Source organism: Lagenorhynchus albirostris, chromosome 10 (assembly GCF_949774975.1).
Source record: "Lagenorhynchus albirostris chromosome 10, mLagAlb1.1, whole genome shotgun sequence".
NCBI lineage: Eukaryota > Metazoa > Chordata > Mammalia > Artiodactyla > Delphinidae > Lagenorhynchus > Lagenorhynchus albirostris.
In genome coordinates this window covers 48,107,289-48,120,023 of record NC_083104.1, presented here as the reverse complement: position 1 = coordinate 48,120,023, position 12,735 = coordinate 48,107,289, and the positions used below count along the sequence as shown (strand labels likewise).

The 12,735-nt window shown below is 45.9% G+C and overlaps 1 protein-coding gene across 1 annotated transcript in view; it reads left to right on the top strand.

Annotated features, from left to right (window-relative positions):
* The window catches only part of ITGA9 (integrin subunit alpha 9), a 350,494-nt gene that overhangs the window by 280,377 nt on the left and 57,382 nt on the right, over window positions 1–12,735 (top strand). The window contains exons 21-22 of the mRNA XM_060163908.1: window positions 700–808; window positions 6,051–6,158. Coding sequence (XP_060019891.1) covers window positions 700–808; window positions 6,051–6,158 — 217 coding nt within the window. The remainder of the gene's footprint in view (window positions 1–699; window positions 809–6,050; window positions 6,159–12,735) is intronic.

The window sequence follows — 12,735 nt, the reverse complement described above, 5'->3', positions numbered from 1 at the left end:
CAAGTGAGCAGCTTCTAGAATCTCCTCTAGAATCCATTGTTTGAGAATTTAAGTAAGTCTGGCTTTGTCTAATCTTGGGGTTTGTTTTTGCGGGCAACGTTGAAAGCATCACTACAGAATGAACCGGAATTCTTAATCACATCTTACGTAGCCACTGTTTGAAATCTGAAGAAAAAAGGCTATCACTGAGAGGACTCAACTTTTAATACCTAATTCCTGGTAATTTTGGTAGTCGGAAAATCTTTATTTTTTTTAAATGAATTTGTCACAGAGTGGGGCTTAGGATGCCAAATATATAATTCATTTAAATTGTCATACTCTTTTCAATCCACAAACTGTTTTTCAAATGACAAAACAGAACATGTGTAATTTTATAATCCAGTTTAAAAAAAAACCAGAAATCAAAGCTACCATCGTCTTCCTCCTCATTTTAAAAATGTAATCCTGGTACATGTTTGTATACGTAGCTTATTGATTTCACCTAAGATGACAAGACATTACTGGAAATGTCTGTTTACAAAGCGTAGGTCTGGCTGTGTCCATTTACAGGAGAGGGAAGGAGCGGTTCCAGAAGGGAAGCGTTTGGTGGAGGACACTGTGGGGAGCCAGGTTCTAGATTAAATAGGGACAGATGTTTGGGTTCTCAGGGTAACAGTGACCCTGGGTTGGGATGACAGATTTCATGCTTTCCTCTTTCAGAATCATGTCTCCAACCTCCTTTGTGTACGGCGAGTCTGTGGACGCATCCAGCTTCATTCAGCTGGAAGACCTGGAGTGTCATTTCCAGCCTCTCAACGTCACCCTTCAGGTATCCACCCCTGGAGACCTTCTCTGTCACTGGGGACCAATGGAAGGGCCCAAGGGCTGTGCCTTCTATGAAAGGCAACGAAAGGGCCAGGCTCCTTCCAAGAGAAATTCTTCCCAGCCTGGTTGGCTGGAGGTGTGTGTGTGTGTGTGTGTGTTTTCCATAATTACACACAGAATTAATCCCTTTGCTGTGTGGTACTCTGCTGTGTAGACCCCTCTGCTCTTCAGTATTTGGAGAGAGAGCTGCATGAATGCTCTGAATGCTGAGGCCAGGCCAGCATCCCTGCCCAAATTGCCCTAAAGGACCCAGGGCAGCCTCAAGGATTTGCCATGTCCCCTTAATCCTGGACTTCTCCACACTGACTCAGCCAGGAGCCCACTCCTCCCACAGAGGGACAGCCTTTCAGAAGTGGGGTTTTACAAGAGCAAAGCAGTGTGAGCGATGGGAACTCCCCCAGGGGAAACACGCTGCTCTCCCAAAGAACAGGGCTGGCTCTTCCATCACATAAGCACTGTGTCCAGCAGGTCCACTCGGTGTGGACTGTGGACACCGTGAAGGACAGCATCCCTCTGGAAGCCAGGGGTGGGCACACTTTTTTTTGCAAAGGGCCAGAAGATAAGTATTTAGGCTTCGTGAGCCAGCAACTATGCAACTCTGCTTCTGTAGCATGGAAGCAACCATAGGCCATGCACAAACAAAACTGTAGGCACTGACATTTGAATTTCATATCATTTTCACATATCATGACATGTTCATCTTCTTTTGATTTTTTTTCCCAACCATTTAAAAATATAAAACCATATTAGCTAGCAGGCTGTACAGAAGCAGGTGGAGGGCCAGATCTGGTGTACAGGCCATCATTTGCTGAGCCCTGCTCTAAGTACAGACCCTTCAGGCCAGTGCTGTTCAACAGGAGGGTCTTTGAACACAAAGTTAGAGGGACAGAGCATCATCCAGGCATTCTCCTCGATTGACAAATGCGGGAACTGTAGGCCCAGGGGGTAGAGGACATGCTGCAGGGCACAGAGCTGGGAGCAGCCGGGCTGGGGCCAGGACTGGACGGGCATTGCCTGGACACCCCTGTGTAGCTCAGCACCTGCCAGGAGCTGGGGATGAAGTGATGAAGACAGTGTACCGTAATCCACATCCCACATCTCTCCAGCTCTAGCTCCCGAAGCCCTCCCCTGCCTCCCCTCCACCCTTCCCCACGGAGAAGATGGTTTCCCGGTCTGGCATCTGCTGCTATGGCCAAATAATTAAAATTTTTTTCCCTGTGGCCACTCCTGGGTGGACCAAGGGGATGACAAATAAAGATGGGGTGAGGGTCTAGAGAGGGAGGCAGTGAAATATTTGTGGTCTCTCACAAACAATGGTCTTCCTTTCTCCAAAGCATTCTCCCAGGCAAGAGGCCTCCAAAGCCATGATGGATAGCACACGTCGCAGCTCAGAGAGGAGGTGCCTGCCGGCCACCTAAGCCCCAACCGTCACACTCTATGTTTGATTTACAGGGAAAAAGGGAAAGATGAGGTTAGCCTTTCTTTTGAGACCTTAGAGTGATTGCTGGGAATAGGGCCTCAGTGGTTCTGAATTGCTTCTCAGAATTAGTTTCCTTTTCTCCATTGCTTTTTTGTAATTGGATAGAAAACAGATAAAGGCCAGATGGAGTTATTTCATTTTACGTAAATCATTTTAATTTTAATTACTTACAAATTAAGTAAGTTTAGTTACTTAAACTAAACTTTTGGAGGTGTCTTACAATAAAATATACAGTCAAAAACATTATTGAGAAGGATTCAAATGACACACATCATGTAATGAAAAGGGTATATGCAGAAATTAACACAACACTGTAAAGTAACTATACTTAAGTACAATAAAATTTTTTTTAAAAGAGGGTATAGATGTTGAAAGAAGAAGGCAAAAAAGAATAACAGTTATACAAAAACATATTCAGAAGATACACAAAATGTTCTTTTCCCCCTCTTTAAAAAAAGAAAGAAATCTGAGGGCATGTGGTTACATCATGTTTCTCTGAATGCATTTTTGCAGGGAGCTTAAAGTTTCGTATTCAGGCAAAGAGCTTTCTTCTTGTATCCTGACGTAGATACAGGCTAGGGAATAGGGGCACCAGAAATGAGTGATTGGCATGACCCTTAGATTCTCCTCGTGATTATCAGTTGCCTGAGGAAGTACATAGCGTTCCGTTCAGGATTAAGAAAGTTGGCTGGATCTGAAAGATAGATAGTGTGTGTCGTTGATTGGAAGGAAATCCTCTTGTGTTAGCAAAGCTGACAGTTTCCTGGAGAATTCTCTGACGACTAATTTTCTGGTATAACTGTCATTATTCTGACCATCCTGCAGGAAAGCCACTGACCAGGTTGATGGTGATAGTGACCCCCAGAAAAAGGTAGAGATAGTGGGGGAGAATGGGGTCAGGGATATGGGTAAAGTTCTGTTTCCTTATTCTGGCAACATCCTTCCTGAAGAAAAGCACAAGTCTTTCCATATAAAGATATTTTTTCTGTGTCTTTTCAAAGCTAATATTCAACAAGCTGCGTCATTGTTTAAAGACTCCACTGCAAATGCTGATGGGAGAAAGGCAGAGATATTAGTCTTGGACCTGGTTTCAAAGTTTCATCAGAGTTTTCTTAACAGAGATATAATAATTTGTTGACCATTGATAGTTGGCTGTTTGGGTTTTTTTTGCATCATCAGTCATTTCCCTCACCTGAAAAATGATGAAAAATAATACAGATGTTACACAAGAACATTTGCAGAGAGTCAGACGTTAAGACATTTGTTAAAAATAAATAAGGTAATATAAGCTCTCCCATCCATCTGGTTTTGATGGGTGAAATCATGCAAAACAAAATCATCATCTTCTTTTCTTCCCCCCACTTGTGCTTTAATTGGAATTTCCCAGACAGGTCAATAGGTTTCTCTTCAATTCTGTGCTCTCACGTTTCACTTCAAATTAGCTATTTCCATCATGGTTGGAAATTCCTTCCTTTTCTTGTGCCTTAGGGTTTTTGTTATGGGTGAATTGTGTTCTTTCTGAATTAAGAGTTGCCAACAACTGCTCATCCACTCAACCATTTTTTGTGTCTGTTCTCTGAAGCAGATCTCACTATTGCAAAAAAACGAAAACATGCTTTTCTAGGGAAGAGCTTGCTGGAGCTAGATCCTTATACGTTCTGTCAAGTGTGAAGACCCGGTGACTTGTCCAACCCGTCTCCTGGCTCTGCCCTTCTGACCTCGCTTCAGAGATGCCCTGAATCCCTGAATTCTCTCTTTAGTCCCCAGGCCACTAAGCAGTGTTTCATTTCTTCCTCTCTCCTGCTCCTACCCATCTTTTTTTTTTTAAATAATGTCTCATATACATTATTAATACTATGTATAAAATAGACAATTGATGGGAATCTACTGTATAGCACAGGGAACTCTACCTAATGCACTGTGGTAACCTAAATGGGAGGGAAGTCCAAAAGGGAGGGGTCATCTGTATGTGTATGGCTGATTCATTTTGTTGTGCAGCGGAGGCTAAGACAACATTGTAAAGCAACCGTACTCCAATAAAAATTAATTTTAAACAATAACATCTTTGAGACACATACCTTAGAGTCTACCTGTTTAAAGTGTGCAATGCAATGACTTTTTCCACAATTCTGTTTATACAGAATTGTGCAGCTGTCACCATAATCTAATTTTAGAACATTTTCATCACCCAAAAAGAGACTCCATACCCATTAGCAGTCATTCCCTGTATTAGTCTCCTATTGCTGCTGTAACAAATTACTGTGAACTTTATGCCAAATTTATTGTCTTACAGTTCTGGAGGACAGAAGTCTGAAAAGGTTTCATTGGGCTAAAAGCAAGGTGTCAGCAGGGCTGCGTTCCTTTCTGGAGGTTCTAGGGAAGAATCTGTTTTCTTACCTTTTCCAGCTTCTAGAGGCTTCTGCATTCTTTGGCTCATGGCCCCTTTCATCTTCAAAGCCAACAATGGCCAGTTGGATCTCTTTCACAATACATCTCCCTGATTCTGACTCTGTCTCCCACTTCCCTATATAAGGACCCTTGCCATTACATTGCACCGACCTGGATAATCCAAGATCATCTCTCGATTTTAAAGTCAGCTGACTAGCAACCTGAAATCCCCCTTGCCATGTAATATAGTCAGTTTCCACGGATTAGGACATGGACATCTTTGGGAAGCCATTCTTCTGCCTGCCACACTCCTCATTCCCCCTTCCCCCCAGCCCTAGGCAACCACTAATCTGCTTTCTATCTCTACACATCTACCCATCTCTTTTACTCTCCTTCATCTTCCGTTTCTTCCTTCAGTTTCATGTTCAGCCTTTGCTCCATCTCCTTTCCTGTATCGGTCTTTTTGTGGCCGCCATCTTTTCTCTCATTTCTCAGGAGATAATGGGCTGCTGGAAACAGAAAATAAGGAGGACTGTGGTGGGAATGAGAGGGGTAAAGTTTACAGGACCAAATGCTGGGACAGAAAAGAGGTGCACAGGTGTCATCAAACAGTATTAGCAAGTGATAAGCGGTAAGTTATAGAGAAACCAAACCAGCTAGATAGTATAGTACAACAGCCCTTTCTGTAAGTTAGGTCATTTGGTTTGGGGACAACCCACTTTTTCTTTGAGGGTCTCAGTTACCTCAAACTGTAAAAGGAAAGACATTGGACCAGATAAGTGGTTCTCAAAGTATGTTTCCTGGGCCAGCAACATCAGCATCTCCTGGGAACTCATTAGAAATGCAAATCCTTTAGCCTCCACCCACCCCCTCCCAACCAGACCTACAACTGCAGAAACTCTGGACATGACCTTGCCCCAATCTATGTTTTGACAAGCCCATCTGATTGTTCTGATATGTGTTAAAGTTTCAGAAATACTAGTCTAGATTATTCCTGAATCCTCACCAAGTGTAATAGTCTATGAGTAAATTTCCAGGTGTGTAAAAAGAAATAAAATTTTTAGCTGGAAGAATACAAGAAAATGCTAAAGGGAAAGAAGGTAATTTGAAGGTTTGTGGATGTTAAATGCATATTTGAAAAATTTCTATTTCATTGAAATCTCTCATTTGATATTTCACTTCACTTCAAGTCATGAGCTTCTGTATCCTTCTGTATCTCTGTGTATCATTTCAAAGGATTTTAGAGTATATATTGCAGGACGTGAAATGAAGATCTCTATTTCTATTAAAACTTGCCGTGTGTGTCTCATACCCACAGGTCTATAACACTGGGCCAAGCACCCTTCCTGGGTCATCTGTCAGCATCTCTTTCCCCAGTCGTCTGTCACCTGGAGGAGCTGAGATGTTTCATGTGCAGGAGATGGTGGTGAGTTCTCATTTGTTTTCACACTTGCTTTCAGGCTCAAGCCAGCCCATTCACATTTTGTATTCCACCCAAGAGCCCAGAAAGATTAACTCATTCGACCTTTGGAAACATACCTGGAGAAGCCAGGAGACCTGCAACACCTGGATTTCTACATTGAGACAGCTTGGTTCATGCCATGAGAAGACCTCTTTGGGGATGGGCAAGTGTCAGTTATGAACCTGACTTCTGGGATGGACTTTACTGGCTCTGGGAACCGCCAGCAACTGTCTGTAGTCTTGTGCATATCTGAATGTGTTTTTCTAAGGGGAAGATCCCCAGCACTCATAAAGATTCTCATAGGGCCACTGATGCCTGGAGGGTGAAGGATTCGTTCATAAGACAGAAGTATAGGTTGAAACTCAAGGTCATGTGCAGAATATGCCATTCAACGTGATCCTAAGTCAGCTGTAGATGATTTTCTCTCAACTAGGATATGATCGTTCCGCCCACCTCCTTGGCTTCTAGGACATCACATTCCCTTGGCTTCTCCTTTGTCACTGGTTTTCTCCTCATCTCCCCAACTTCTACAGGGCCCAGGGTCTCCTTTTTACCATCCTTAATCTTAGAGATCTCCCCCAGACTCATGGCTTTATATTCAGTCTGTGCTGATGACACCAGATGTTTCTCTCTCTAGCCCAGATCTCTCCCATGAATCCCAGACTTTGACAGTTAACTACCTTCAGGCCATCTCTACCTGGATGCCTAACAGGAATCTCAGTCTTCTGCACAGCTGAACTCTCAACAGTATCCCTTCAAACCTGCTTCCCCCCATGACCTTCTGCATCTCAGCAAACAGCTACTAAGTCCTTCCAATTGCTTGAGTCACCCTTGACGCCTTTTCCCCACAGTTCACATCTGATCTGTCAGAAAATCTGATGTCTCTGCCCTCTCAACAAATCAGAATATTACCGCATTTGACCCTTCTACTGCCAGCACCCTGGCCCAAGGCACTGTCATCTGTCATCTGGGTTATTGCAGTGGCCCCCTCACTAGGGTCCCTGCTCCTGCCTTGGCACCCCTGCCGTCTGTTCTTTCCCCAGTGGCAGAGCCAGCCTTCCAAAATCTAAGTCAGGTCATGTCATCCTCTGCTCAAAACCCTCCAGTGGCTCACTTACCCACAGATTCTTCCAGCACCTCAGCCAGCCTCACAGCCTGTCTCTTGCCCCTCTCTGACCTCTCCTCCTTCTCCTCCTCTTCGCCACTCTCTCTACTGCAGTCATCCTGCCTCCTTGCTGGCCCTAGAGCATGGCAGATACTCTCCCACCTCCTGAATTTTGCACTGGATCTTCCCTCTACCCAGCATGCCCTCCCCCAGAGAGCCACGTGACCTCCGCCCTCACATCCTCCCAGTGCTTACTCAGATATCACCTCCTCAGAGAGGCCCTCCCTGAACAGCCTTTGTCCCAGCACCCCTCATCCCCTTTTCCTGCTTGTGTTTCACCATCACCCTCATCACCAGCTGACATACCATGTATTTCCCTATTTGACCAGATTATCTGCCTCCTCCTGGCCCCATACAGTATAAGGATGGGGATTTCTGTCTGCTCACTACTGTATTTCCAGGGCCTCCTATATGCAATGCTTGGCATATATTATATGCTCAATCAATATTTGATATTGGACTGAAAGAAAAAACCCACAGTATAAAACAAAGAGTCGTTTACTCTTTCTACATGAATTCAGGAAAAGTTTCATGCTGATATAAATTGCCTCAGTGTGCCTGAGAGTCTGGAGTGGCTGGGCGTGAGGGTGACCCCTCCTGGGAGGGAGGGTGCTTGATGGTTGAGAGTCACTACATAAGGAGAGGGAGTGTGGTCCACGTTGAGGGCACCACTGACTTGTTCCTTTTGCACGGGCACGTGAGGGACAGCTAGCCAGACAAAGGGACAGACTCTCCATGGATAGCTTGAAAATCAGGGCAGCAAGACCCATGGCATGTGACACATCTGAGCCCACAGGAGGCTCAGAAAGCATCATGTGATGGCGATGATGGTCTCCTGCATTGCTATCTTCTTGGGTCACGTGGGCTGAAACCCTGGACCATGGGAAATGTTGAACACAGAATATGTGCCCCTCCTGGCTTGCCTGCTTGGCCATCCCCACTGCTCACGGTATTCCATTCCTGCTCCACAAAGTGTCCGTGCCTGGGCGCTCTGCTGAAACAGCGGTAGAACACTGGTGTTCTGCACCTACAGCTACCACGGTTTGAGCTTAGCGTGAGGTTCCTGCCACCCACATGCTCCCACCTGCCTCCTTACACAATGTTCATCTCACCAGCCACTCCACCTTGTCCCCACAGCTAGGGATGCTTTCCTCACAGAGCATGTTCTATGAGCCGTTCACATAAACATCTATAATGTTGTAGAGAAAAATGTTCCCCCATGGACAAAATTATTTATTGAACAAAACAGGAAATGTAAGTCACTCAGATTCTGGAAGTATCTCAGCACGAAGTCCACCCCCTTTTCTCTTTACTGATCATCCGACCGAGCAGGAGCCACTCGAAAGGACTTTGGGACGTGTTTATAAATAGCTGGCTTGGCGGGAAGGCATGAGAAATGGTTTTTCTGACGATATGCAGAACTGCCTGACTGATCATCCAGCTGAGTGGACTCTTGAAAACCCAAGTGCTGTGAGCTGCCTGCATTCCGTTCTCTGAGTTCTCAGAAGCAGACCCTTTGGATTTTCAATACGGTACTGAGAATTTTCAAAAGTATGTAACAATTCTCAAGGACAGCCAAGCCTTTGCTTGGATACTCCAGCCCGTGTTGAGGCCCTTGGCGTTTGTGTGGTATGGAAAATCAAACTCACTGGCAAATTCTCACTAAGCAAGTAGTGAAGCACTGTGTTCTCATGGACAGTCATCACTGGAGACCAGAATGATGATGAGACTAGAAATGTAAAAGCCAGTGCATGATGGATGCAGTGATGAGGCAAGAGTCCCAGGTACTGATTCAGAGGCTGATGGGCAGCACACCCTCTACCCTAAAGCCCACAGGGCTGAGAGCAAGGGCGTCCTGCAGCTCAGCCAGGTTCCCAGCCTCGGCCCCTCCCTTGCTCAGCAGCGCCCGAGAATGCCTACTGGGGCAGGTCATACAGCTCGTGATGTCCTCCACTCTGGCCTTTCGGGACTTTGAATACAGTGGGGCTCTTGTTCTGGGTATTTAGGTGGTTTGGTGCAAGTCAGACTCACTCCTATTAGGAGAAACCAGTACTCCTTCCTTGTATTACACTAGGAGGGGCCCCTAAGGCCTGGTGGCATCCCCCCATACCTCAGCCACCACCATCCCCTAGTCTTGGATAGGCCCCTGGGCAGCCAGGAGCCAGCTACCTCCTCAGCCAGCTGAAGCCCAGGAGCAGAGAGCAGACATTGAGAGAGGACATATCTGCCATCCCTCCCCACACACCACGGGACCCTCAGATTGTTTCTCTCCCTTCAACAGTGCCCGTGGTATCCATCATCTGTATAGATTGCTGAGGGTGGGCATACTGGCTGACCCCACGGGTCTGAGCTATCACCCCACCTAAGGCCCCGACTCTGCAACACAGTTTTCTAACTGTTGGTTCAGAATTCATTCAGAAGTATCAGGGGCTGCAGCCAGGGTCCCTGGACAGGACAGGCCTGCCTCTACGTTTCACCAGAGAGTCTTTTGTTCTCCCGAAGTGTTTTTTGAGGTCAAGCTGCCTGTGAGTGGAGAGTGTCTTTGCTTACGTGGGAGAGATTAGTATAGGAAGCCTAGTGCAGTGAGACTCCTTTCTATGTCCACCCAGCTGAGGTTCCTGATCTCCTTCCCTTAGAGCAAGTGTTCCGAGCCCCACCACCCTGCTTGTGTTTTATTTAGAAACAGCCTTGGTGGTGGCCTGAGGAACGACCTACAGTTTCCATTGCCTGCCACCCACTGGGGTTGTGCCGAGTCCTGTGGGGACGCTCGACTCCCCACAGCACAGCCAAAGCATGGGCAGGCCACCACGACCCTAGAGACCATCAGGAGGCCTAGTGGGGAGGACCATGAAAATAACAGAGAGAGTGAGAGAGGGGAAGAATGACAGACTTCTCCGGCCCATCTAAAATAAGAATCATCACAGGGACTTCCCTGGCGGGCCAGTGGTTAAGACTCCGCACTTCCACTGCAGGGGGCCCGAGTTCGATCCCTAGTTGGGGAACTAAGATCCCACATGCTGCGCAGTGTGGCCGAAAAATAAATAAATAAATAAAATAAAGATGAATAACTAAAAGTTATAGCAGAGTAGACATTTCCCCAAGAGGTACAGTGCATGTTGATAGTTGAAGTGATAAAGATAAATAAATAAAATAAAAATCATCACAAGTGCTAGATCATCCTTGATTTATTCTGCAGACACTGGCAGAGAAAGCACCAATGACGTTCCAGGCTCTACTAAGAGGAATAAATCATGCAACACTGGCAGAAATTCAGTCTAGCAGGAGGCAGATCTGTGAAATGTAATTGCAGTGCCATGTACCAAATGCAGTCATGGAGGCACACCCAGACCCAGGGATGTACAGAGGTATGGACCCCACCCTGGGGAGGGGACAGCAAATGCTTCACAAAGCAGGCTTTTGGAGTCAGGGCTTAGGGGATGTGTAGATGTTCACCAGGAGAACACGTGATGAGATCATTCCAGACAGAGGGAGTGGTCAGCATGTGTAGGAGTACAGTGGAGGCCCTACCTGGTTCTCCATTCTCTCTGCCCACCTCTTATACATACAGGCAAAGGTGACTGTTCTCTGCGCCTTCTGCAGGGCATACAGCAAATGGATTTCTTGGCAGTGTGACAGGGAGTGCTAAACCACTGTCATTTCCCGTGACAGTTGATGAGGTTCTGGGGTGCATCATTCCTTCTGAGGTGTATCATCTGTGTTTGCTCATGGACCCGCACCTTCATTTCTCTTGACTTAGGATTAGGGAAGGCCAGGCGCCCTGCTCCCCAAGGCTAAGCACACGTCGTAGATGTTGCCGGCAAATGATCAGGCTGCTGCAGGGGAGAGTGGCTTCTGTGGGCCTGACTACCCGTGTGAGACAAGCCATAGGCACTTGCTTCTGAGAGAAGGTTCCTGTTTGGATTGAGGATACAGCTTCTCTCACACAGCTTGATAGGAACCTGCCTGGAAAATGTGACGACCTCACTTTGTTGTGGGCCTGCTGCAGAGATGGGCCTTTTAGCAGAGACCCTGAGCACAGGCAGGCCTAAGAGAGGGCCAAGGTAGCACATGTGTCAAGCTTTATGGCTCATGAAGGCAAGACCTTTTGAACTTGGGTGGGATCCTGCTCCAAACTTAAGTTTACTCACAGGGGATGAAGGTTCAGGGGAAAGGATGGGAGGTCGTCTCAGGGCTCAAGCTTCAGGTGTTGACACTGAAAACCTGTCTGTGAGCAACTTTCTGACACTGGAGAAGGAGTCTTAGGGGTTTGGCTTCTAATAATATGCAGGAAGAAAAAAGTCATAAATGACTTACAGAGAGCGAAGGGCTGGAACTTTATTCCAGGTGAAAGTCCTGGGTCTTTGAAAAAACTCTAAAAGTAATCTAGAAGAAACATGAAATGAATACCATACCCTTCTTTCTTCCTTCTGCAAAACTATCTGAAAAGGCTTACCTCTCTGGTTTGTTCTGTCCCTACTATTGGGCAGTGATTCTAAAGAACTGACATGATTTCCAGGAAGTAAAGTTGGGTGGGAATGAAGGATAATATTGCAAGGAGACACATCAATAACTTTGCCATAGGGTACCATTAGGATATTGATATCAATATAATATCAATACCAGTATTCATTAGAATATCCAAGTTGGTGGCAAGACTTATATCTTAGTAAATTATAACCTTCCCCCTCCCCCCCCCCCCCCGTGCATGTGCACCAGACAGGGATGCCCATGATCTAATTTCTGCCAAAATGAGTCAGTTGATACTGGAACCTTAATTAATTTGTGATGAGGATCTCCATATCCCTATGAAGAAAAGATGCACCTGATATATCAGTGACCACACAGTAGCTTAAACTTAGAAATGGAGGACTGAATTGTTTTCCCCAAGGATGATCTGGGGAAGACAGATCTGCTTAATGAAAGCGGTGTTGGGACCATCAAATTGATCACATTTGATCAAAGGCTAAAGAGTGAAAAAATTTCTCCTGAATAACTGACAAAAAATGAATACCACTTAGTGCTGTCCTGAGGCTTTAGTGGCTTTTTTTATGTGCTGTTAAATTTAATCCACACAGCAGCTCCATAAGGTAAGGTCATTATCCCAAGTTAAGGAACCAGAACTCAAAGACTTGCCCAACATCACACAGCTAGTAAGTAATAGAGCTGGGTTTGTAGTCAGATCTACTTCCCCCTGTACTACTGTGCACACCCCTCCTGGGCGCACTGCCCACTCCCCAGTCACCAGAGGCAGACTCAGTCAACAGAACAGACAGAAGATGAGCAGACCACCAAGAATCACCCACTTAGCATCTACCCCAGGACAGTGAGGCACCAACTGCTATCAAAAGAATAACTAACACCAGAGGGTATATTAAC